The sequence below is a fragment of the Buteo buteo genome, chromosome 12 (assembly GCF_964188355.1).
Source record: "Buteo buteo chromosome 12, bButBut1.hap1.1, whole genome shotgun sequence".
NCBI lineage: Eukaryota > Metazoa > Chordata > Aves > Accipitriformes > Accipitridae > Buteo > Buteo buteo.
In genome coordinates, this window is record NC_134182.1 from 40,481,597 (window position 1) to 40,508,213 (window position 26,617).

A 26,617-nucleotide genomic window follows, 5' to 3' on the forward strand; every position below is an offset into this window, starting at 1 on the left:
GAATCAAGTGCCTAAATATCTTTGTAGATGTTGACATAGAATTTTGTTAGGGCATACCTAGTTAATGTTTGCCATCTTTTTTCTGCAATAACGAGAGCTTTAAGAAGCCTGGTAATTAAATATTCATGCATTTTCTCAATGTCAGCGGTTAAAGCTTTAGGGAAAAACACCAAATACAACAAAATTCTGGGTAGAATTGCATGAAGCAGCGGGGCTGCAGCTTTAATCTGCTCTCAAGGAGTCTGCAGTCTTCTGTCATAATGGCACATGGCCATTCTCTTCCTCTGTGCATTGAGCATTGATGCTGGGCAGGGTAAGGAAGAAAAAAGATGAGGTGAACATCTAACAGAAGGTATGTAATATTGAGGAACTTCTTGGTAGACCCTTAGTAGGGAACATAGTCTGTGAGACCCCTTGGTATAAATGCCCAGCATATTTAGGTTTGTGTGTGGTGTTTTTTTTAAGGAGAGGGTAGTAGTATTTGTGGATTTGCCATTAAATTTCTTCAGCAACTTTGCAAAGGTAATTTCAATGCATAAGCCTTTTTCATCTTTTTCTTTCTTTTTTCTAGATATGGTGACATGAGGAAAGAAATTGGCTTCAAAATAAGGGATATGTGGTATAACCTGGGTGAGTTCCAGCTAAAGAATTATCTTTATTCAAGCTCTCAAGCTGGGTTTCAAATCTTTTATTTCTTCATAAAAGCTGCTCATGTTTAACATGGGGAAATACACTTAAGGTTCAGCTGTTTCAGGGCACAAAATCTCTTTTCCTATGAATAGCTTGCAAAAGCTGATCTTTTCTCATGTCAGCTGCTGAGATAATTTCTTAGATTCCTTATAAAGGATGTTCTGCCATATGAAGGTCAAGAGTAGAATTTTTCAGAGAGCCTTTGTGATTTGCAACATTGCATGCAATTTAGTTCAATTATTTTCTTGGACTATTCCTGAATTTCGGAGCTGTAACCTGTTAATTCTATCTTAAGTAGCCATTATCCACATAAAATATGCATTCTAAGCAGAATGTCTGTGTTTTATGGTCTTAACTTTATATGAATAATGTACTTAAACATTTGGATATCCAAATCCTGCCATTAGGACATATCTGACTTTGACTTTCTTGCAGGTCCCCACAAAATAAAATTCATTCCAGCAATGGTAGGCCCAATCCTGGAGGTAACCCTGGTCCCAGAGCCTGAGCTACGGAAAGCTACCATTCCCATCTTCTTTGATATGATGCAGTGCGAGTTTAACTTCAGTGGGAACAGAAACTTCCATATGGTAAGGGAGCCTGGTGTCTTCAGTACAGATGTTCTGCAGTATGCATGGGGCAAGAAGGAGGAGAGAACATAAAAACAAAACAAACAAAAAACCCCAAACAAAAAAGTATTGTGCCAGACACTTTGGGAATTTATTGTTAAGTGGTTTGTAGGAGTCAGGACTCTTCAGTTCTGTCCTTGACTGTGCCTTTGCGTGACTTTGATAATTAATGAATTCCTCTGTTTTCATACCTTCTGGATTTGCAGGTGTGTGAATACCCACATCTAAATTGTGAAACAGTTTGGAGACCCTAAGAGAGTACTCTAAAAAGTTATGTCTATTTACATTTATAATAACAATAAAAATTCCCCCAAGACAGATCTTTGGCTGTAAATGTAAGTTACTATAAAGAAAATTGCTGGACAGTCAAGTGTTAGGATTGTGTAGTTGCTCACATACTGACTAATACCTCATTAACTTCAAATTTGACAACACACTTGTGAATACTGATGCCACCATTATGGAAAGGAGAACACTGATACAAAGGGCAGACACAATTTGCTTGAGGCTACACAAGTAAAAGGACAGAGCAGGATACAGGAGCCAGATCCCCGAGTTCCAAACCTGTGCTGATTTCTCCAGAAGTTACCTTTTATTGCTACTGAGAAAGCACTAGAAAGTAAGGCAGGAAAAAGAGGAGCTTTGCTTTTGCCCTGAGGTTAAGTTTTCACTGCAGTTTCTAAGGACATATTCTTCCAGCTTTCCTCTGGGGATATCAGATGTAAACATCTGAACTGGCAGGCAGGGGACACTGTAGTTACGCTGTAGACAGTCTTCTCCCTGGAGATGGGTAGGAGCCATCCATCCAAAAGGCAGCAACCTTGGCATTTCAGACTGTTGTCAAATGTGATGTGCATCTCCCTAAGCACCATCCTCACACCAGCTTAGACCCCAGCTTCAGTGTGCATATGGGATCTTTCTTCCCTTGGGGTCATCAGTCTTTGGTGTGGTTGGCCCCAGGGTCTCAGGGGTTTTTGGAATCGGCGGAAGGAAGCAGGATGTGTGTGGCATGGATTTTCCATTCCAGTGGTATTTATATACTAGCTGCAGCTATAACTGAGACTATGTACTTGACCTGCGTGCATGTAACAGGGCATATCTTTATGGCTAGACAGATAATCACACAGGACTTGGTTCTTGCATCATGAGAAGTTGCTTTAATTAGTAGTCACAAGTGTTTATGATGGCCAGAGAGTTGTGACTTGCCCTTAACTGATGGTAGTAGGTCAGTTTCTTTAGGGTGAGTGAATCACCATTTTGTAAGCTGGCTGCTAGAATGCTTCTCCATCCTAGCAAAACTGAACTGCTGATGGATGGGGGAGAAGGGGAAGAATTACCCCAGAGCATGACTTACCCGTGACTGTAGAATGAGAGAGGGAGGACTTGTATTTCCTTGCTCCAATCTTGTCATTATGGCTTCGTACCATTTGTATTCTGCTCCCAACAATGAAAGCGTCCTCTAGCTTGGCTTGTAAAACCAGTGTCTGATGGCGGGGCAGTTCAGAAATGCTGGCCACAAGCATTACTGATATTCAGACCACACTCTTGAGAATTGCTGTCTCTTTGATTGTGCTTTTTTTCCTTTTCAGTTTGAAAATGAGTTGATAACCAAGCTGGACCAGGAAGTGGAGGGTGGCCGAGGGGATGAACAATACAAGATTTTACTGGAGAAACTGTAAGTTTTATAAAGAACATAGAGGCTCTTTTTTACAGCTTAGTTGGCTATTTTTCTAATGCAAAGAAATGCTAATTCATTACTCCAGTGAGTAGGGAGATAGTGCAGTCGACAGTGATCTTAATGCTATACAGGTATTCTGAGACTGATTGCCTTAAAATGATGCTTTTATTGTGGACCAGCAACTTGCAGAACTACCCTATACTTGCAGATGAAACCCTAGAGGCAGGTGCCAAACTGGCAAGGGGGTTGTAAGTGGAAAAGCTTGGCAACAGCAAGCTGAGAGTTAAAGCAAAATCAGAGCGTTCTTTCAGCACTGAGAGTAGAACCCAGGTTTTTGATCAACAAGGCACGCTTTGACCTGCCTGACTTTGGTATCTCAGGTCTGTGGGTGTGGTGTGCTGTTTGGCACTGTGAGAGTCTCTGTTGAGGAAATGTATTTGACTGTTAGCTGAGTGGCTGTTTGGGTAATTTACGCTGAAGTTCTACTTGCCATTGCTCAGAACCATAACTGAGTGTTCCCTTCTGTCTCTCTGGGTATATCTGCAGCCTCCTGGAGCACTGTCGGAAGCATAAATATCTGTCTGCTTCCGGAGAAGTGTTTGCTTTGCTGGTCAGCAGCCTGTTAGAGAACCTGTTGGACTACAGGACAATCATGCATGATGAAAGCAAGGAGAACCGCATGAGCTGTACTGTCAATGTGCTGGTATGGGGAAGGCTAGATATGGATATGGATGCTTCTTTACTGACCTGTCTTTTGTGGATTCTGAAGGATTTTTTTTATTTATTTTTTTTTTCCCTAGGATTTTAAGTAATTCTTTATGCCATTTCTGGTTCATGATGGGCCCAAATCAGGCTACCAGCTATTGTTAACTATAAAATTTAGAAGGACTTACAGTGTGCAATCAAGTCACATGGCTGGTCCTTGTCTACGCGGTAATCTGAAGCCCTGAAATACAGGCAGTAAAGATGGCTAGCTGATAGTTTGAGAAATGTGGGCTTAAGTCCCTGTTCTACTGCAGAGCCTGTATAACTTTGGACAAGTCACTTTCTCTCTTTGACTTACCCCTGTTCTAGAGGTGACAGTAGTCCCACCTTATGTTAAAGCAGGGACATATGCACCAGGGAGGCAAAATGACAGCAAAGATCTTTGAAATATCTAAACCTGATGCTTAAGTTACTTGTCTAGAGATGATTATGCAAATCCACGGCGCTTTACATAATGAAAGTTTGACTTTTTTCTATTCTTGGCAGAATTTTTATAAGGAGAAGAAACGAGAGGACATTTATATCAGGTAGCGTGTTTCCCCTCATAACTGTATAGAAGCCTTTATTTCTCTTGGTGTTCTGTACACTGATACAGGAGTCCTTCACATCAAGTAACAATTGCTTTTCGTTTATTTAGGTATCTATATAAACTCCGGGACCTGCACACAGACTGTGAGAACTTCACAGAGGCAGCATACACTCTCCTCCTCCATGCGGAGCTGCTCCAGGTATTACACTAAAGACAATGTTAGTTTCCACTGTTAGGTTATGGGTTTTAAATGAAGTTCAAACAGCTCAGAATAAACAATTCACTTTTTTTTCTTTTTTTTTTTAAAGTGACTTTGCATTACCTAGGTTCTAGTAGTCATTAAGGAGCTTCACAATTTTGCAAATTGCATAGCAGCTAACTGGATGAAAGCAAAAATGTTATTAGCATCATTTTGTTACATACTCTTGGTGAACAAGAGTGCTATAGTGAGCTGGGGGAAAATGTCCATGTTTGGGGTCATAGTACAGTTTTTTTCCACTTCTGTGTGAACAGTGTAACGTGCATTTGCCTAAGCCATCTTAACTTGGATTTATCAACCTCTTCATGTCTTCCACAGATGAATAAAGCATACACATTCAGTTAGTGTCTCCACATAAGACCTTAAGCCAAAATCACACCAGTTTTGCAGACACAATTAAACTTTTATTAACATTTTAAAGTGATTTTGAAATATGACTAAAAAGATTACACAAGTTCAGATGGATTCTTAAACTGATTTAAAAATGAACTTCTAATGTAGAAAAAAATTTGCATGGAACTGAAGCTTTCTGGCTGCTTATATGTGTAGTGGGAGAGCATAATCAGATGTTTCTCTGAGCAGCTGGCTGGAGTGGTTTAAGAAGTTATTGCTTACTGGCTACTTGTTATGCTAACCATGCTGCTGAGATGCAGGTTTTTTGTGTGCATTCCTAGTTTACATTAGTCAGCCAACTCAGCTTATATCACTGCAAAACTTCCTTGCTCTCCTTTTTTATTGATGATGGATTTGTCTTGAATGCATCCCTGCAGAAGGTGAGTCTATCCACTCTCAGGGTTTGTTAATCTGAAAATGTTCCAGTTCTTTCAAGTTTGCCTTTTTTTTTTTTTCCTCTGTACTAGTGGTCCGAGAAGCCATGTGTCCCTCATCTCCTGCAGAGGGACAGCTACTACGTCTACTCGCAACAGGAACTCAAGGAAAAACTCTACCAAGAAATTATCTCCTTCTTTGACAGGGGCAAAGTGAGTGTCTGCAGTGTTCTTACAGTTCACTGGTAAATACTTGGCTTAGTGAATGTAGCTGGCTGAAGTTGGTTTCAAGCGTAAAAGCAGCTGTGATTCCATAACGGGCCTTTGATGCTTAGGCCTGGCTTTTAAATAGGGACCACAGTACTGGCATGAGCAGGGCATGTATTTGTCCTGGTGATATTTGAATCCTTTTATTCCCTTGTTAGTTGAAGAGCATCTGAAAAACTAACCCTGTTCAAGATACTGGGTAGATGAGAAAACTATAGGTGGTTTCCTTTTGTCTTCTGGGTAATGGCTTTTGTCAGGTTTTTTGCATTGCAGGAAGTATGGCTTGTCTGGCTGATACTGAAATTGCATTAGTTGTACTTTGGATAGATGGTTCTACCAGGGCTAAATGAGGCAAACCCAAGGAAGCCTGATGCAGGGGATGAAGTATTACTGTAGGAGGAGACCACCTGGGCTTCTCTCGTTTGCTGTTTAGACATGTCCTTCTGCCTCTTTGTGCCTCAGTTTTCCCTATCAGGAGTAACAATAGAAACCTTGCTTTGTAAATCACTTTCAGATCTACAAATCAAAACAGCTGTGCGACTATAATAATTATTGCAAAAAATGAACAGCATGGAGTCTAAGGGAAAGTTGGCAGTGCATTAAAGTACTGCCTGATTTAAAATCAGCTGAATTTTTTGTTTGCCTATCTGTGGTAATGAATGCTTTTAACTGAGTCTTTCATTTTGCTTGTGCTCTTCTTCCCCCACCTGCCTCCCTTCACCCTCCATGAAGATGTGGGAGAAGGCCATTCAACTAAGTAAAGAGTTGGCTGACATGTATGAGAACAAGGTTTTTGATTATGAGGGACTTGGTAATCTCCTGGTAAGATTTTTTTTTTTCTCCATTTTCAGCAGGCTGCTGACTGCTTAAATTAATATTGTTGAGCGGGGTAAGCCCAAAATACATTTATGTTAAAGACAAACAAACTAACATAACCGCCATGGTTTTGTAAAGCTTAATATTAGAAGAATGTTTTCATAATTTTTTTTTAAAGTGTGTGGGTTTGACCTTGTAATTAGCATGACAATATAATGTGCAGATGTTTAGCATTCTTGGTGTTAACCAAATAAGGTAACATTTGCATGGCCTATTTTCAGGCTCCATAAATCTCATCACCTTGTTATTCCTGTGGTAATACTACCGTGTATGAACACAGAACTATAGACTCATTTTGGTTCTGAATTACATTTTTTAGTGGTTAAAGATGTAACCAGATGGTCTTTATGTTCTTTCATATGAGAATCATCTGCCCAGTTTTATTTCTGCCAGTTCTCTGACATTTGTCACCATTTGTTTCTGCTTAGTTTCAGAACATATTTATTTTTAATTTGTGTTGCAGTAGTTAAGGATTTCAAGTATCCTCCTGGAATCCTAAAAAACATGGCATTATTCTCGTGTCTGCAAACCAGGAAATGAAGTTGATTCTGGTCCAGACAAACCAAATATTTAACTGAGTAGATGGATAAGTATGAATTACTGTATCAAAAAAACAATTGTAAAAAGTGTTCTGTTCAGGAGAACTAATAGATCAGGAATGGTCACTGGGAGTGTGAGCTACAGTCTGGCAATGTCCTTAAATACTGCAAAGTGAAAATGCTGGTGACTTTTTCTTTTTCAGAAAAAACGAGCTACTTTTTATGAGAATATTATGAAGGCAATGAGACCTCAACCAGAGTACTTTGCTGTTGGATACTATGGTCAGGGTTTCCCCTCTTTCCTCCGGGTAAGAATTCTGTAGCACTCAAGTTCTGGAGTGGTGGGTACCCTAAAAGTCACAACTTTTGCAGAGCTTCCAAGAAAATTCAGATGCCAAACTCCTTTACCTTTAAATGACACTGAGAGATCTAAATTGCTTAAGTATTTCAAAGCATTTTGGCATATAAAAAGAGACAAGTAAGAGACCAGGTTTTTTGTATTACCAGCTTTAATAAAGTTGGTGTGTTGCAAGATGATTGGTATGTTCTTATATGGACTTAAGCAGAATCTACCTTTTGTATTTGTGCCCTATACACTTCCTCAGAAATATGATTGTTGCCGTTAGAAAATGTTTAGCTTGTAAAGAATTTATCCCATTGCTTTTCAGCCTGAATCAACCTAATTTTCAGGACATGGATCATTTCAATGCTCAAGCACATTAGTGAGAGTCCGTCCCATGCAGAAGAATTAATATGCAAAGATGCTTCATATTTGAGATTGCTGCTAAGCATTACTCGATCTGTACTAGCTATAATACAAGAATCTAGCCAAAGTGAGTGAGATGAGCAGGGTACATCATACTAGAAAATATTCCTGACTATTATTTAAAATTAAGGAACATTTACATTTTCAGACTGGAGTTGTTGGAAGTTGCTGGCCTTAAATGGAAGCCAAGCTTAATGAAAAAGAAAAATGTTAACTTAGAACTGTGTAACTGGATGGCATAGAAGGCTTTCCCCTCCATGTCATGTTTTTGAATCCGTCCTTTCCAGAAACCACCACCGCTTGGTGGCCAGTTTGGAAAAAAAATTGCCCATGGTCTACTGTTAAGTGTGTAGTGCAAAACTGTCATAGCTGGCCATTTTGTTAGTGGTAGCTGAAGAGAGTTGGGAGTGGAATAGAGGTAAAACTCATGTCTTTGTGCATAGAGAGATCCCTCAGTTAACTCATACCATAAGTGGTCTGGCAAGGAGCATGCAGTTCCCTGCATTAAAGAACTTTTTGGCACACATGTTCTCTTACTTAAAATCAGTCCCCTGACTGAGATTTCATGTGTTGAATGTGTGAGTTTTTAGAGTGTTAGAAAGTATGAACATGTTCAATAACACTTGTGTGTGGAACAGTGAATTTCCTAGACAAATGTGAGGTTGCCATTGCAGGGCCTTGCTCCTGAGAGTTGCTGTGTTCTCACTCCAGCCTGTGTTTCCTCTTTCATGTGTTCTGACCGTCTGTTAAGCTAGGGGACAACCCTTCATATAAACTAGATCTCTGAGACTACTCTGTGTATGTTTGGAAAGCTCTTCCTCATTGCTTTGTTTAGTGTTAATTCTCTTTTTCTTCTGCTACCCACAGAATAAAATTTTTATCTACCGTGGCAAAGAGTATGAACGAAGGGAGGACTTCAATCTGAAGCTATTGACCCAGTTTCCTAGTGCTGAGAAGATGACCAGCACCGCCCCTCCAGGAGAAGAGATCAAGTCTTCTTCTAAACAGTGTATCTTTTAGTTCTAATAAGTTTTGGCACATTCAAGATCTGCCTCTTTCCTAGAGTAGCAGAATCGGTAAACAACAATAATAAGCAAGGAGCTTACTGCTCCAGGGGGACTTTGAAGGCAGGCACTGGGCGTGAAAGTAAGACTATGCAGAATTGCAATAGTGAACTTAAACGTACTGAAAAAGAGACAGTTTGATATTGTCAGAGTTAAATGAGTTGCTGTTGGGATGAAACCTTAACAGATTGCAGGTCAGGATTTCTTGTACCTTCTTCTTAAGCAGGTGGTGCTGACTGCTGTAGTATAGGTGTGATCCAGTTTGGTATTTCTAGGTGAAAGAGGTAAAATACAGGTAGTGAAAGTTAGGATATAAAGAAAGTGGAAGTATGCTGTCTTCTTGCTCGCAGTTACTAGCTTTTATGAAGGGGCTGGGTTTTGGTTTTTTTCTTTTCCCTAGAAGTCACTTTGTAAGAAGTGTGAAGTGATTAGATTGATGAAAGTTGTTGGGGGAACAGCCCTCTTTTTTTTTTTTTTTAATTTTGTCTTTATGCTCTTGGAACTCCAAACTGTGTGCTACAGCACACCACTAGGCCTAAGATCCTCTTTCTCTTAATTGTGAGCATGACTAAGTGCAACCTAGTGAAGATGCTTCAGATTCTTGTTTGTGATTTCCAGTCAATAGCAGGTGTGCTCCTGGAAGATGTACATCAGTAAAAACCAAGTTACTGGGCTTCTAGCCTGTGTTATACAGGCCAGTGTTCTGCAGGTCAGACTAGAGAATCTGATGGTCCATTTTGGCCTTAAAAGTCTGTGTACAAAGGCACAACTCAAGCAGTGATACCAGATGCTTCCCTTGCAATAAGCCTGCCAAGCACTAAATCCACATAGGAAATTAAAATTCGTTCAAGACCAAGCTTGGTATCAAAAAATGCCTCTTCTATTGCTGCTTTGTTTCAGCTACTTCCTTTGCATCTGTTTGTGTTTGTTGTAATGTTTTTGGCTCAAGATGAACCTGAACTGCAAAATTTGGATACAGATCTGAACTCTTGCAAAAGTTTGGGGGTGTTTGGTTCCGGGTCTTTGGCATAGCCCCATTATAAAGGGGAGCAGCTGCATAGCTTGGATTTGGTACAGGTTCTTCTCGGACTCTTACAAACACCTTCTGAAAAGATGAGGAGTTTGAGTGCCCAAATCACTGTTGTGTTAGGCAGGGGTTGACGGTTCTGTAGTTTGTTTTAATTTCGTGCTTTTTTAACCTCCTTTGTCTCAGGCTCTTTTTGACTTTTGCTTAGAATCTGTTTACTCACTCTTTTATGATAAAATGCCTTGTTCTTCCTGTGGTTGTTTCATAATAGTGTACAGGAGATATCAAGCGAGCTGTACGCAGTCTCGGGGAATGCCCACACAGTTAAGCAGGCTAGTCTTCCACCAGTTCTGAACTAGAAGCTGTATAGCAAGCTTAGCATGGCATGGAGCCTGAGCTAATAAGCTCTCCTGAGAGAAAGAATATATTAGCTTGGGCTCAGCGCTTGATCTAATGTGGCTATGCCGTTTTGGGTTCAGATTTGGCTGGTATCCAGCTGGCTCTTCAATGCAGACAGAATGACCTTGCCTTTGCTTTCAAAATACTGTTTAGAACTACCCTCAGTGAAATAAAGGATGCATGGGGCTACCCTACCCAGCAGTAAAACACGGCCACTTCAGAGTGCAATTGGCAGGTGATTGACAGAAATAATCTCTTAATGTGGGTCAAATTGTTTATGCTTTACTTTTCCATACAGGTTTTTACTTCCGTAAAGCCTTCATTACAGTCCTTAAAACAGAACTCTGGAGGAACAACATCATAAGCTGTTGTGCTTGGGGATACTATTACTAACTTCTTTTTTTTTAATTTCTATCATGGTTCACAGGTGCAAAAAGCTGACGATGAAGTAGATATTCACTGATTAAAAACAGCCTACTTTATACAGTTAGCTTTATTGGTCTAAAAAGTGGGAGGGAGGGGCAGCTTCACTACACTGGAGAAATCTGACAAATAACTGTGGGGTGGTACGGGAGAGAGAAGAGACAGGTGCATCCATTACAGAACATAGTACAGAATCTTGTTTTCCCGTCCTCAGAGTGGAAATCGGTAGCACCCAGGCTTCGCAAGCATTTCATCAGGGAATTTCAATAGTTGGAAGTACTTGTACAGCCCTTATCTTTTGGGGCTTTTAGTTCATGAGTAGCATACAAACTACAAGAAGCAATATAATGCCTGTGATTGTTGATGAACTAGTAAGTATTTTTTTTCTTCAAACTTGACAAGAGCACAGGGAATTGTTGAGAAGTCTGACATTTGATGAAAACAGGAAGGGTATTTCTCTCCTTCTCCTGTTTTCCCAAAAGAATTCATAGTTTTTCATCCTTAACTATAGCTGCTCAGATGTGCAGTGCTTTATTGTGAAGCCTGTGATGAACCTGCCACCTAATTATAAAGATAAACCTGTTCCTGAACAGATCTTAAAGTAATTTCTTTTCCCTCAACTTTTCCTTTGTATTTTTCTCAACTAGCCTAGGCACAAGGTGGAGTGCCTTTGTGTCTTGTGTAAATTTGCTTCACAGTCCAGTTTAAACTTGGTTGTTTTTGAGAGGACACAGAAGAACATTTATGTAAGGAGGGTGAGAGGTGAGAAAACTCACCGTTTACTCTGCTTCTTTCTAGCTACTACAGAGCAAATGAGGTACAGCAGTTCACACACTCCCGACCGGTCAGGAAAGGAGAAAAAGATCCAGACAATGAGTTTGCCGTGAGTACTTTGCTTTTGATGCCAGTCGGCTTGGGTGTCTGTGCTATGAGAAAATGGTTCTATGCAATTATTTATTTTGTTGGTGGCATTTTGAACAACACTGTTGCTATTTTTTTTTCCGTCCACTGTGGCAATGGAGTTTTGCTACTAAAATGTAGGAGAAACAAAGGGCTGCACTTTGCATTGCAATCTTTACATAAAGCCAGTGTGATAATGTCAAGGGGCTCTATAGCTGAAGTTGAAACGTTCAAAATCCTTGATGTAGAATCCATAAATATTGTGCAGTCTAACCACAGCTTCCTACAGAGTACAGCTGTGTGTCTGCTAGATTGCGAATGATGTAGCTGTCCTTAAGGAGGCCAGCCTCTAACTATGAAGGATCAGTTCAACTTCAGGCCAACTTTTAAGATTTGCAGTGGAGAGTGAGCCTTGGGTGTACTGCTATAGCATGTTTCCTTGCTGCCTATGACGCGTGCTGTTGCTTATGTGTAGTGGTTAGGCATGTTGCATATAACTCTGGCTAAATATGCCATAATCGCAGTCCTGCTAATAGTGGTCCATATGGAGGATAACAGCTTACTGCTGCTAATGTTGATGCCATTTAAATAGTAGAGGTGGTATTTCTTGCCAAAAACACCGGGTTCCATCTCAGTTAGTGAAGGTGAAATCCTTGTGTAGGTTCTGCCAGCTAGTCCTGGAAGCCTGGTTCTGTGCTCTACCGCAGAAGAGAATTGAATTGCAAGACCAATATTTTCCTTACATCTTGGATTTTTTTCCTTCTTTATCTAGAATATGTGGATAGAAAGGACAACCTACACGACAGCATATTCATTTCCAGGCATCCTCAAGTGGTTTGAAGTCAAACAGATTACAACGGTGAGTTCTGCATATGGGCTGGGTCTCATCCCCTCCAGTCTTTCATGAAGTAGAGAGTCTTGCAACAGTTAGGACTACTAGTCCTTCCACTGTTGGATGTGGCACATCAGTAACTGCTGCTTCAGATAAAAGCAAATGTGTATCTTCTTCAGTGTGCTTGTCTTTTTATGCCATTCTGCAGACAGCTCTACCCAAGGCAGCAAAGGTCTACGTTGACTGTATAATGCTTGGGAGAGCGGTTCCTTCTGTAACATATTCCGCAGTCAGCAGCCAAGTCCTAAACTGTTGTTCCTTCAGGTTAAAGTGTAAGATCATTCTTGCATTCATATCTGAATGGCAAGCTGGTTAGCACAGGGGGTCCAAAATCCTCTGCTGGAAACTATTGGGCTGCCATTCATATATGAGGAGTTACTTCATATTCAGTGGAGGCGAATGAAGGTTTATTCTGTTTCTTCTTTCCGTCAGGAAGAGATCAGCCCCTTGGAGAACGCCATAGAAACGATGGAGCTAACCAATGAGAAAATCAGCAACATTGTCCAACAGCATGTCTGGGACCGGAGTCTTCCTGTACATCCTCTCTCTATGCTCCTGAATGGGATTGTGGACCCAGCGGTCATGGGGGGATATACCAACTATGAAAAGGTCTTTTTCACATTTATCTGTAGCTCAGTCTGTTGACCTCTGCAATGTTCAAGACCTGGATTGAATCATGGGAGATTCAAGTTCAGTTTTCAGCTATTACTCAGACATAGTGTGTTCTGTAGATGTATCAGTGTGTTTGGAGCTCAAAGAGGAGGAGAAAAGAACAAAGATAAGAGATTTCCACTAGACTGCAAGGTGGAAACCCCCCCATCTTTAGCGTTTAGTTTTAGTTTAGTGCATTGCAGCAGAGATGAATGATCCAGCTCTTTTGGGCCTCATTTACAGTGGTGATAATAACATGATCCTACCTCGTGGGGGCATTGAGGTGCTTGGTCAGCCCAATGAACTGTGCAAGTAGCAAAGAAAAGCAAAAGAACTAGCGTTTCTCCATTGTATTAACATAGAATGGTAAGGCAAATGAGGATTTCTCTTTCCAGCAGATAATCTGTCTTTGGAGTCTTGCAGCAAAGAGCATGTATTTCAGGGAAAAAGCAGTATTTCCTATCCGGGTTTATTCAGTTGACTTCAGTTGAACAGTGTATGTTCTTCTTTTTTTGTGATGTTTAACTTAAGCTGTTTATTCCCACTATCTAATGATGGTATTCCCAGCACAAAATAATATTGCTTATTTCCATAAATTGAATGGATGGAGTTAAAACACATTTAATTCTTCTCAGATGTGTTCCAGTCACATGAAATGAAGTGCAAAAGTTAAATGGGAGAGGGTCTGATTTATCGGGGGTCTAACTCTGCAACTCCTCTGGAATCAGCATACTTTGCCAGGGCTGAATTTGGCCCTAAATTGTCCCATTTTATGAATTAAGGTTGACATAAAGTTTAGAATTACGAAAGTGGGAAAGCAGTTAAAACTAGGAAACACAAAAGTATCTGTAACCACATCTGGAAATACTCATTTCTGGTTCATATTTTCCTATTTCAACTGAAGATCAGTACAGAACATTTGGCTTTTGTGGGCGGCTAAAATCTTGAGTTTTAATTGTTTCATTGTAGCCAAAAGCCAAAGTCTGCGTTTTTAACATGCGCTTTCTTCTTGCAATAATTAAACACTTTCAAGAAAAATCCGCTGGGACCTACCCGGCAGTCCTTTCACAGGCTAACCTCCTCTTGACATCAGCCTTTTTCAGAATCATACCACTAGGCCTATAAACACTTGTACATACAGTCCAGTTAATGGAACGCAGAACTCAGAAATATATGCAGAGGCTGAAATAGTTCAGAGACGCGTTTTAAAACCAAATGAAAAGTTACTAGGGATTTTATCTAGGAAAAAGAAAAATTAAATTCTTCTCCCCAGGAATTGTGATACATTTCAATGCAATACACTGTAGCACATAATGTGAATTGGCACATTTTTAAGGCTTCAGTCCAGGCAAGTGTACTTGTGTTTGTTCAACTTTAAACCGATACCAGATTCTGTTGATTAAAGGTAAACACATAAGAAGTGTAGACTAAAGGTGCTTTGTTGAATCAAACTGTGAGTCAAAAATCTCAACACAGTCTTTATTTCTACTGAATCTTTGTAACAAGCCCCATGTGAAAATGTTGTACTTAAGGGCTTAAATCATAGAGCTTAAGGAAATTGCAGGCAGGAGATGCCCTGTTCACCTTTCTGCAGTTGAGGTTGTCTGCGTGTCATTGTGTACTGTAGGTCCCTGAATGCTAAAAATTAAAGAGACTTTTTGAAATGAGAACTCAAGAGATGAGATCTGCTACTCACATTTGAGTGATAAGTAATGTAAATCAGTACTGCTTTATGAGAAGGGTATTGGAATCGAAGAAAACCCTTCAGATTAAGCAACTTTTTTTTTACCTGTTTCACTGAAAAAACCAGTTCGGTTTTGGGGTTTTTTTAACAAAAAAAGTATCTTTTTGTTCCCAGTTCTCAATAAATAACCATGGTTCTTTGTCCCTCAGCTTTATGTCAGGGAGATAGCAAAATTTGTTTTAAATATGAGGAATAACAGCAATGAATTGCTTTTAAAGCACAGGGATCTTTCATTCGGAGTTGACTGTGAAAGCAACGTAATGTCTCTATCATCTTCTCTCTTTGCTTTCAGGCCTTTTTCACAGAGAAGTATCTTCAAGAACATCCTGAAGATCAAGATAAAATTGAACTGCTTAAGCAACTAATTGCTCTACAGGTATTGTATTGGGAAAGAAGTGGAAGCACTATGTGTGAGTGCAGATGTTTTTCCAGCATCATTGTTTTGGAGGATGATGCAGATAAATGCTATAAGAACAATCTGGACATGTGTGCAATTGGTTTTATATTTTAAGGAAACTGCTGTACTCTAAAATTGTGGCCTAAAATGTTCCATGTACCTGTGTTGCTCTGAAATGTTATTCTGAAATATTTGCCAACATGGCATAGATTTTTTCCCTCATGAGTGTAACAAAATATCTGTTACCTTTTCATGAAATCATCAGATCTGATGTTTTGTCAGTCTCACCATTGAAAGTTGTCTATTTTGACCTGCATAGCAATGAAACATTTCCCTGTTTTCTTATAGTGCAAATTGCATCCCTGCAGACCAGTTTTTACATATTTCCACACAACAGAGCCCAGTTAAAGCTACCTCACAGTCATACAGCTTTGGGGGCTAAGAAGTGATACTCCAACATTTAACATGCTTTTTTCCAAACACAGTGTTTTCCAAAGCAGGATATGGAACCTGAGTGGGGAAGAGGGAACCATAGCTATAGATGAGGAAAGTGTTCATGTTTCTTCAACACATGGAACTCAAACAAACAGTCAAGTTACTGCAGTGTCACAAGTTATGAGTCAGTAGCTGAGCTTCCTTACTGTATGATTGTATTTTTTTGCCTCTGCAAATTCAAAACACGTTGATTTAAGTCCTTTGAGTGTATCTGAGATGTGTAACATACATAGAAAATTCCTTCCTGGAACAGGACAGGTGATTTGTCCTTTTGTAGCTTAATTTTGTTCCTCCTTTCAGATGCCATTGTTGGCAGAAGGGATTAGAATCCATGGTGAGAAGCTGACAGAACAGCTGAAGCCTCTGCATGACAGACTGACAGCCTGTTTCAAAGAGCTGAAGAAGAAGGTGGAGAAGCGGTATGGTGTGATAACTTTGGTAAGCGTACCTGGTTGTTTAGTGTTTTGCCTTAAACAAACTCTTCCCTTTCCCACTTGTGAGTGAGTTAGTGTTACATGATTTACCGCAAGCATGTTTGTCTGCAGCCTCCCTCCCTCACTGAAAGGAAACAGAGCAGGTCAGGCTCTGTCGTGTTGCCCTATATCATGTCTTCCACGCTGAGACGGCTCTCTGTCACATCTGTGGCGTCTTCTGTGGTCTCTACATCTTCCACATCATCTGATAGCACTTCTTCCAGACCAGGTTCAGACGGGTTAGTAATCAGCCTTTACATGTGATTTGCAAGAGTTGGGATATGCCTTTGCCGGAATTACTTACTCTTAAAAGACGATCTATTCCATACACAACAGTAATACCTACACATTTAAAACTTTAAATGGAAGCCAATGTTGTTATTCCATTTTACAGATAGGGAATTTGAAGCACAGCTAAGGATAGTTCTGGGAATTGAACCCACACGACTGTCTGTCTCTGGAGTTGCAGTTACCTAAATGATACTGAAGAGGGATGGAGGCATTGTATTTCAGATGCACACTATTTCTGTTTCCCAGGAATGCTGGAAAACAGAGGTGTAAGATACTACAAGGTAATTTAGTTTGTGGTCTGCAAAGAGGTGCATAGTCATATAGTAGTTGTTCTGCTTACCTGTTTGCAGCTGCATTCATGGCATTAAAAGGAGCTGCCACACATGGAAACATTTTCAGATGTTACTTCTCTGTACATCTAGTTTGCATCTGTGATAAACAGGGAGTCTAGCTGACTTGCTTAAGGTCACACAGCAGACGTGGTGGCAGGGTTCAGCATAAAATGCCTGTCTGGCTCCCTCTGCAAGTAGATCACACTTTACCTTGTACCTAAGACACAATCCTCAAAATTGCTAGGGTAACTTAGAAGCACAAATCTCACTGAAAATTCCGTGGTCATAACTCAGTTTTTCACAATAATCTCTTATGCAAACTAAGAGATCACAGCTTTTTAACAGACAGTGCTTTAAATGTCTGATGGAGTAATGTTGCATGTTTTTTCACTCTTTTGGTGTGGGCCACAGATCTATTCTGGAGCCTCTCTTGGAAAGAAGAGTATCAGCAGCTTCCAGAGCTGAGGAACTGCCTGTGAAAGATGATGGTGATAACCGGATTAGCAAACTCAAGCGGAAGGACTGGAGTATTAGCAAGTCTCAGGTTATTGTAGAGAAGGAGCCAGAAACGGAACTGACTTCCAAAATGGTAAAAAAAAAAAAAAAAAAGCAATAATAAAATCCACAGCAGGAGGTTTTAGTGCTTCCGTTGCTTTCAGCCATGCTTGTCATTGGGAACTTCATTAAATAGTGGGAGAGGTTCAAATACCAAAAGCCTTGGTCATCTGAGTACTTCTTGCTTTTTTATTTGGAAAACTTGAGTCACAGACCAAACTGCAGTTTGGCTTAAAGTAACAAACTGGAAGCATGAGGCACTGGTGTTTCATCTAGGTGCTCAGTGCCCTCATTTCTTGTAGGAGTGGAGGACTGCATGATGCACTCAGCATCATGCAGAATTGTTCTGTTTTTGTTGGAGCAAGCAGATACTGCTAGCCCACTCAAAAATCCAGCTGGCAAGCCAGATGTTCAGCTGCTATCAGTCAGCATCACTGCACAAATCAAATGTACTGCAAGGTGAAGATCAGTCTGATAGACTGGGGAGTTGAAAAGAGTTAGGTCACCAGTTTGGGACTTTGAAAAAATGATTCTTCCAGTGTGTACCCTGCTCCAGACCTCCTGCGTGAGGGCAGGAGTGTTTACTCCTTGAGCAAATCATTTGCAAAAGAGGAATAAATCTATACCCCAACAGGAGTGTTGTAATGAGGAATATTGGAGACTGTTAGGCATTAAGGTTGACAGTAGGATTCAGAATGATCACCTCATACAAACGGATAAGTTTCAGCCCAAAAGTAGAGTTGCATGACCTTGGAGTATTATCCTGATTTATGCAAAGACTATGTTACACTGTCAAAGAGTATGCAAAAATTAGGCATCTGAGTATTTAAGCTGGTGGCTCAGTGATGCTAATTTGACTTAACACAGGCAGCATAAATAATGAGAAAACATGAGTTCTTCTATTTCCCTTTTTCTCCCAAGATCTCAACTGAATCTGGCAGGAACAGGTTATGCTGCTATATATTCAGGAATTCTCATCAAATCTGAGTGATGCTGCCAGCACTCGGAGTCTGCAGAATATTTATAAAAAGGGGAACTGTGGTTCTAGAATCATATCATTTGGTATTGACAGGCTTTCCACTCAAGAGGAAAATCTGGGGTTGTAAATACTAGTGGTTCAGGAGGCCTGGCCCTCTGCCTCTGGAAGAGCTGCTGTTGAATTAACCCACAAACTGATGTCAGCTGGTGATCACTTTATTAAGTAAAACTAGAGGGAAAAGATCTGGGAGAAAGGCCATTTTTATTGACCACTTCACTAGGACAGTAAGGCATGTCTGTCCAAGACTTTGCATTGCAGAGAGCTGAGAGATGCAAAACAGAACACCCACCCTCCCTTCTCTCCCTATATCTCTGAGGGCAAATTACATGTGTGATCAGCTTACTGAAGTGAATGAGCAGTCAAGGGTTATATTCATGCTTAAGAATATTGCAAAGTACAGAGAAAGCTGTTTTTTATAGCTGGCCTGTTCCATCGCTGCATAGTGCAGCACAAGAATTGGACAGACTGATTTTATGCAGCTCTTGACTAAGATGCTTAGGAGCTAGAAAGCCAGAGGGAACCAAAGGCTTGCTGTATGTCCAGCAGCTTTGGTCTTTCTGAGTTTTATGTTCACTGTACACCAATGGGTGGTCCCTTCTGCACAGTGAGAAATACTGAACTGCTCAATGATGGAGAATTGATCTCTTAAAGAGCCCAGTGAGTTCAATTACATGTGTAAGTGACAGCCTTCTCTATAAAGCAATAAACTAATATTTAAAAAGACCATAATATTAATGCACCGGACTCTTGGAACCATATTCTGATGGCCTCATGATTTGAGTGAAGAGCACAGAGGACATGCGTGACACTGGAAGGAACTGGAACAACATCTCCCGAGTCCCAAATGCAACAGATTTGCTCTGTAAAGCCTGAAATAGACTAGTTTCACAGCCCTAAGGCGCTGGATGATACTAGCAGTCCTGACTTGCACCCAGAATTTCATCTTTTTTTTGTTCTTGGAAAGACTTCCCCCCCATACACACACACTCACACATTTAGTTCACAGAACTGCTAGTCAAATGCAGCAGTTTTTCAGCCTGATGTCTTCCCTTCTTAGTTAATACACTAAGGTTGTTAAAAACAGTTTACTATTGCTACCCAGTTAGTAAGGTCCGACAGAAAACTAGATGTGTCATAGAAGCACAGTGTATGCCTTTTGACATGGCTTGGCTTAACCAGTGCAGTGGCTTCACTCATGTTTCACCTGAATGCACCTTTCTGTCTTATGCATGGCTTTTCTGGAGCATGTTGATGCTTTTGTGACAGGTCTGATTATCTGATACGTGTGCAGCAACGTTGCTGACTTCTAAAGGTTTTGTTTACTCTTTTTTTAAACCAGGGCATATCAGGAAAAGCACAAAGGCCAAAGAGTCTTCAATTAGGAGACAACAGACTGACGTTGCTTCAGGGTTCTTCACTCCAGCAATCAACACCTTGCAGCCCACCACCGATCACTCCCAAAACCCCAAGAACCCAAAGTAAGTTATTTTACAGGGTAACTGCCACATCCTTCAGGGCAGTACCTGCAGTAGTAGGAATTACTATATATTTGCTGAGATAACCTCACTGGGGAGGGAAGGAGGGAGGGAAGAACTGCTCTGAAGTAGTTCACAGAAAGTGGCTCTAGGCTGTTAATGTTTGTAGACATTTTTGTCAGATAACAGAATTTGGCAGTGCTATCAAAGGCACTACAATCGTACTTGTGACTTACATATCACTTGTTAAAATGAGTATATCAGATGAATTCCAGAGAACAATTTTTATCTTTTTCCATTTCTTTCTTGGTTTCTCCTGTATTGACTTGTGGGAAGGTATATTAAACCTCAAGGCGAACATCACATGCAGTCGATGTAGATGCTTGTAAATGCATCAAGTTAGGTGGTTACAGCACATACTGGAGGAATATCTCCTGTGAATTCACTGGATGGAACTGCATCAATCCAGCATGGTATTTCTGATCAGCTCTATGGCTAAATTTTCTGGGGAAGCCCTGAAGGCTTTGTTAATTAATGAACAATAACTCCCATCACATGGCAGAAAGTTTCAGGAGAAGTTGCTCTGCAGCTTGGAAACTCAGCTAATAAATGTTGAAAGAGACAGAATTTATCTTGAAGAATTGGCAAAATGAATAATGTGTGCAGTTACCTTCCTTGCATATCCACTAAGCTCTGTGGTTAATTTTGAAGCAACATATAAATATGGCTAAGGTAAAAATACAACTGTAATATCACCACTGACAACTTCCTTGCTTGTCATTGCATTTCTCACTCTACTGCTCTTTTTTTAAAGGACCGGAAGTTCGTATGTAGGACCTGACTGTCCTTCCTCTTACATGCATATAAATTCAGAATCCAGTGTAGATAATGAACTAAACTAGCATAAAACTGCTGTGAGAGGATTAAAGCCAAAAAATACGTATCAGGCTGGGGTACGGTGTGGGGAGACAACCAGAAACACAAACAAATGCAGGAATACTATATGAAGAAAGATCTGTGGAAGGAATGTGAAACCTTACTCTTCTACTTAGCAAGCAGTTTTAATTGCCATTAGTAGCAGGACAGCTTCCCAGGAATTCTTCTGAAGTTTGTGTACTTATCTACTCCATCAACTGGAGTTAAAATCAAAGTGAATTCTCAGGTTGAGGCCCAGGCTGAAAGGAAACCCCACTGAACATTGCAGATGTGATAATGGATTCAATTTTCTGTTCTCTCAGGCATGTATTTTTCATATAAGCTTAGATTCATTTGATGAAGATAGAACTGTTCTGGGCATTTTGAACTCAGGGGAGATACAACTGTGACTCTACTTTGACATATCGATTCAGGTTTAGCTGCTAAAGCAGAGAACTGTTAGCAGATGGAAAGCACAAGATATTAAATGAATCTCTCTTAAAATTCAACATGGTCAATCCCATTTCCCGTTCCTTTTCCGCCTACTTTAATGTCTTGTCTTGTTATTGTTGTTGCTTCTAGGTTTTCCCTCATTGCAAGCTGATGGATTGGCAACTGCTAGCTTACAGAGCACCCCACCCCCACCTCCACCCAAAAGCAAACCCTATGAGAACAGCAACCCGAGGAATTCTGTGGAGGTAAGGAAATGAGAGCTGACATTTTTTTGGAAAACAGCTTTTGAGAAAGAGACAACAGTGGAATTTTCCAAGCTGCTTCTAGGGTGGTGCTACTTGAAACTTGTCTAATCATTTTACTGGTTCACTCCCTGAAACCACAAAAGAATAAAAAGTTTTTTGCTTCCAGAGAAGGCTATTAAGTACAGCCCCTTTTTCTGAAGTGGGAGTTATGTTGTCCTTGGTTAGGCAAACTGTGTATGGGGGTGGGAAGATATATTGAAAACAAACAAGCACAATGATTGAAAAGTTTCAAAAACATGATCAATGTAAAATAGCGCAGTAATCCGGTCCTGAAAAAGAAGGGAAAATTTTCACACATTTTCAGAAATGATGTCTCCTTTTGAGTCCTCGGCTCAGAAGAATCTGATTTTTCAAGGTATGCATTATCAGTCACTTAAAACAGCCTGTATTATATCACCATCTTAGCCACAGTCTTTTTCTCGATTTCATGAAGTTGGTTTCCTTCTAGGAACATCAAATTGCCACCTTTTTTTTTTTTCTTTTTTCTTTTTTTTTTTTTTATGCTGTATCACTAATGTTTCTCTTATCCTATGGGATTCCAAACGGCTTGCAGATATTTAACATGCAAATAGTGTGGTCATTGGGTCAGAATCATTTCATCTGCCCCTGAAATGTAGGTGCTTCTCATATGAGACTGTAATTGCTCACCAGTGCGCAGCAACAGAAAGCATCCTTCTGTAACTGTGAAAGGGATGGATGTCTTCCCCAGTCCAGTTTGCAAAGAGGATTTATGGAGTACCTTAGTGAGATGAACTGGAATTTGACCAAAAAGAATTCAAAGAATGATCACACGTAACAAAATATGTTGCCTCTGACAGCACAGGAAGAAAACAAAACAGCTGATCACTTAATTCTGTTAGAGAGAGATACAACACTGGTATAAAGCCTTGAAGCATGGGATAAATAGGAGGTTTTCTACTTTTCCCTTCACTTGCTCATGATTGACTGTGCCTCTGAAAAGGAGCAGTATAGCTGCTGTAGGTGGCGTGAATGACGGAAATATGCCAGCTGTAGGGATGCTGTGGGAGTCACTGGTTGAAGAGGATTAATAAAAGAGCTGCCTTCCCTTGACTCTTGTAAGAAAACTAATTACTAACATGTTCTGGTTTGCAACATTGACCTTGGCTTGCAGCCAAATGGAAAGGATTCGAAAGTCTGTAAAGAGAGATTGTAAAAGTATTTTCTGAAGGGTATTGTTACTTTGTTGTTGTAAAGTTGACTCTGTCCTCCTCCTTCAGTTAGCATAGTCCTGAAATCTTGGCAGTTTCAGCTAAGCAAGAGGTGAGACACACAGGCTTCTTGTTCACCTGGCATTTCACATCTCAGTTGTTTACAGGATGCCCCTTAAAACAAGCAGAAAGCCAACTTGAAGGAACCCACTAGTGCAGTTTCCTGCAAGAACAAGGAACACCATACAAGCCCTGTGCTGGGCTGGAAGGCTGTGGCTTGCTTTAGTAGAACTCTTTGCTTGCTGCAATTTGATGCCATAAGTTTCACAATTCTGATTTGGAAGCATTTTACATCATTTTGGCCCCTATTTGGTGCAACTCATCAATCCAGCAAGATAAAAATAGTTGAATTTTGAAACCCTGAGGGAAATTAATTTATTGCCATTTTACTGATAAACAAAATGTGGGACAGAGGGGCAAATGGCTCCAACTCAAAGTCAGGCTTCAGGTCAGAAGCTACTACAGTATATCTGCAGCTAAAGTGTATTCTGGCAACTAAAACCTTTCTGCTTCTGTTATCTCCCGGTGATCTGTCCTTGGTTGCCCCTCTCATCGATTGCGTGTGGCACTGAGAGGCTGAATTTGAAGATTTGGTCCTAAAAGAAACATCAAGTACTACAGGACCTTTTGGATTTCTTGTTTGGTTAAGCAAAATGTCTTAACTTGCTTGTAACGGTTTATTTTTCTGTGTGTTTTTGTTTTATCTTCCCAGGTTGCTCCACCACTACCCAGCAGACGTGAAGCCAAACCTCCCCCCCCACCCCCAAAAACCAGAAAATCCAGCGTTGTCTCTTCAGAGCAAGGATTGCAGTGAGGATCATCACTTGCTGGTGTAACAGCAAGCACCTAGAGCGAAATGGCTTCTTTCTTTTTACTGACATGCTGAGGCTCTCTGACCCTAAAGACTAGTGATCTCACCTGCCGTTCTGTTCACTCCCCTTGGAGTTTTCTTTGGGAAATACCAAAAGGAACTGTTATTGTGACTGTATTCCCTAACCTCTGGTTTACCTTGCGAGTACTGAGACACTAATTACTTAGCAGGAGTCGTCACTCTCCTGGAATTCTTGTCTGTCCCGAGTTTTTTCACTGATGCAATTTCAGCAGCTCATTCCTAGTGTAAATCTTTCACAGTAGTGATTTGCACCAGTGTTTGAAGCAATGTAAGCCACACCAGTATGAGATGTGTCCTGCAGTATTTTCACGTAAGTTCATTACAGCTTTACAGCTGTATTTATGCACCGATCCCTCCTTCTGTCCCTGTAGCATAGCCAAGCCCTGATTTGCATAAAGTGAAACAGATCGAAGCCATTCCTAAGTTGTGAAGTGTCGGCTCCTGAGATGTCAGGTGCTGGTGTACGATGTGCAGTCTCCTAAGATTCTTGATTGCAGGCAGAGACCTGAGTGAGCGTTGTTAGCAGAATAAGAAGTCTTTTTTTCTGCTAGTCATCGTATGTATTTAAGATGAAGTGCAGACGTTCTGCCTTACGCCATCTCTGCTCGAGTAGTGGCAGTTGCTCACTCCCAATGGAGAGTTTAGGTTCACCAGTACTTTGTCATAATTTCACTGTTGATTCTGGTTTTAACACTACAGAGCAGTTGATATTCCTCCCTGAATTATGTTACCTACTTGGCTTGTGCTTGCATCTGAGACTTGGTACAATATTTCATCTTTGTGCTTTTTAATAGGGTGTAAAAAGTTGCATCTCTCCTGTGAGCATGTGAGTAGAAGCTGCATTGATGCCAGCACTGTACTGGTACCAGCAACTTTGAGAGGATGGAGTGTGCAAAACTGGTTACACATCCTGACCTCAGGAACTAACGTCTGATAGTAACTGTAACCTTTATTTTGGCTGGGCAAATTCACACAAATATAAATAATTCTCATCCTCTTTTTTTTTCCTGCACCCATTTGTGGCAGTACTTGCACTTTGTTTTATAGCCTCCCTTGATCTAGGTTTTTAACAGCCATTACACCTTAAGGAGCCATTTAGATCTGGGATGCATGTGAAAAACTTGACAATTAACCACCTAGTTTCCTGTTGCTTGGGTTACTCCAGCTCTCTGCAGCTTTTCTTTCCTTGGAGGATGGGATAATCTGTTTAAGTTTTATTTTAGTTATTTATTCCCTGCTCTGTCTGGATGTCAGCATCAGACTTTCTATTTGTATAGAGAAAAAAATTACATGATCTTAGGTTTTAATGTTTTTAAATTCACATGATCCATGTTGCACACTGTTAGAATAGCCTGTCCTCAGAGTTGCATAGTGACTGAAAATTAAACACAAGTATCATTGTTATTTATGGACCCGATGGGCCTTAGACACACCATTCCTCTGTGCCTGAGCTGCCACTGAAATCTTGCTGGTAAAAACCAAGACATCGCCATTTGTGATTAATACTCCTAATGTTGGGAGATCCATTTTGCACCTTTCAGGGCTCCTTGTGTCTGAGCTCTGTTGGAAGGGCTGCAGCCCTGGGGTGGGGACTTGCTCTTCTGCAGCAGGCTTACAGGGAGTTTGTGCAGCACTTAAGCCAGAAGACAATTCAGTTTAAAATTCTCTTGCAGTGTATCTCTACTGTGTTCTACTTGTAGAAGACCTAGACAACTCCAAAAATAGTTACAGCAGCTCTTTTTTTGCTGTCTGGAGCAGGACTTTCCTAAACTGCCTGTTTCAGAACTAATGCATTGTGAAAAACTTCAGGTTTTTTTGTCAAGCTACATAATTGAAATTTTCTTTATATATCCCCCCCAAAGTTGTAGCTGCCTGTTGGTGCCACATTTCCCAGCAGCAGAAGAGCCAGTGAAGTTTGGGGTTTTCTTGATTTGTAAGAATTACTTTCTTGTCACGTTCAGGCAGAGTATTTTGCCACGCTATTCTGCCTGTGACTGGCCTATTTATAAACATACATTTTGTCGTGGCTGTTATTTTTCACTGAAGTTTTCTAGGGAGGGAAAAAAAATCCACTTCTTGTTGTTCCCTTTCACTGTGGAACTCAGGAAGCGTGGGAGTTTGCCTGCAAAGTTTAGATTCAAACTTTTTGGAAAGTTCAGAGTTTGTTAAAACTCATCATAAAGAGGGACCCGTTTATTTCTGAACCTATACAAAACTTTGGCTGTTTGGTTACAGCTTGCAGCCTGTTTATTTATCATCGGTATTGATGAAGATTCTGTGATGGGCTCTAAGGAAATAATTTTGCTTGTTAACTGTAAGTGTCATTTAACTTCTGATTATCTGGTAGGAGTTGGGGAGACCCACTAAAAACCCTGCTGAGGCTGTTGCTCACAGTAGTAAATAGCAATAATGTCGGGTTGGGGTTTTTTTGCAGGACACTGCACTGTTACTCTTCTCGCATGATTTAAATGGATTTCATTACCTTACTGATAAATTGAAGTTCATTAAACCTAAGGAAAGCTTTTCTCAGCAAAATGTTTTTCAGGGAGAACAAACACAGTGAAACCCTAGGGGTTTTTTGTTCAGACAGAAGTAGTCCTTTTGTTCTTATACATTCCTTTGGCTTCAGTGTGACTCCAATTAAAGAAACCTACAGAAGCTGCATTTGCTTTGCTGCCTGCATGGCTCTGTAAAACAGATTGCTTTCATCAAAGGGTCATATTGGATTCCCATCACAAAACAGGTTGGAAACATTTTGGAAGTTGCACTGCAGTCACGTCACATACATCCACAGTCATGTTTGCTGTAGCGCACATGCAACTGCCTTCTGGGCTGTTGCCTTCTCAGGGGAAATCTTTGAAACCTTTCTGGACAACTTGACCATGGTTCACCCCCTCTCTC

At 40.5% G+C, this 26,617-nt stretch overlaps 1 protein-coding gene across 6 annotated transcripts in view; it reads left to right on the plus strand.

Annotated features, from left to right (window-relative positions):
* Positions 1-26,617, plus strand: part of DOCK5 (dedicator of cytokinesis 5) — an 89,221-nt gene that overhangs the window by 59,258 nt on the left and 3,346 nt on the right. For 2 of the 6 annotated variants that reach the window (XM_075043583.1, XM_075043586.1), the window contains 21 exons: positions 572-630; positions 1,126-1,280; positions 2,909-2,994; positions 3,544-3,700; positions 4,249-4,289; positions 4,400-4,490; positions 5,411-5,530; positions 6,317-6,406; positions 7,203-7,307; positions 8,633-8,774; positions 11,198-11,279; positions 11,477-11,561; positions 12,351-12,437; positions 12,903-13,079; positions 15,158-15,241; positions 16,058-16,195; positions 16,303-16,469; positions 17,265-17,442; positions 19,787-19,925; positions 21,420-21,535; positions 23,537-24,026. In XM_075043583.1, the coding sequence (XP_074899684.1) occupies positions 572-630; positions 1,126-1,280; positions 2,909-2,994; positions 3,544-3,700; positions 4,249-4,289; positions 4,400-4,490; positions 5,411-5,530; positions 6,317-6,406; positions 7,203-7,307; positions 8,633-8,774; positions 11,198-11,279; positions 11,477-11,561; positions 12,351-12,437; positions 12,903-13,079; positions 15,158-15,241; positions 16,058-16,195; positions 16,303-16,469; positions 17,265-17,442; positions 19,787-19,925; positions 21,420-21,535; positions 23,537-23,638 (2,401 nt within the window). In that variant the 3' untranslated portion in view covers positions 23,639-24,026. Of the gene's footprint in view, positions 1-571; positions 631-1,125; positions 1,281-2,908; positions 2,995-3,543; positions 3,701-4,248; positions 4,290-4,399; positions 4,491-5,410; positions 5,531-6,316; positions 6,407-7,202; positions 7,308-7,667; positions 7,755-8,632; positions 8,775-11,197; positions 11,280-11,476; positions 11,562-12,350; positions 12,438-12,902; positions 13,080-15,157; positions 15,242-16,057; positions 16,196-16,302; positions 16,470-17,264; positions 17,443-19,786; positions 19,926-21,419; positions 21,536-23,536; positions 24,027-24,510; positions 26,031-26,617 lie in introns of those variants that run through there. The other 4 variants (XM_075043585.1, XM_075043584.1, XM_075043587.1 and 1 more) reach the window with 4 other exon arrangements.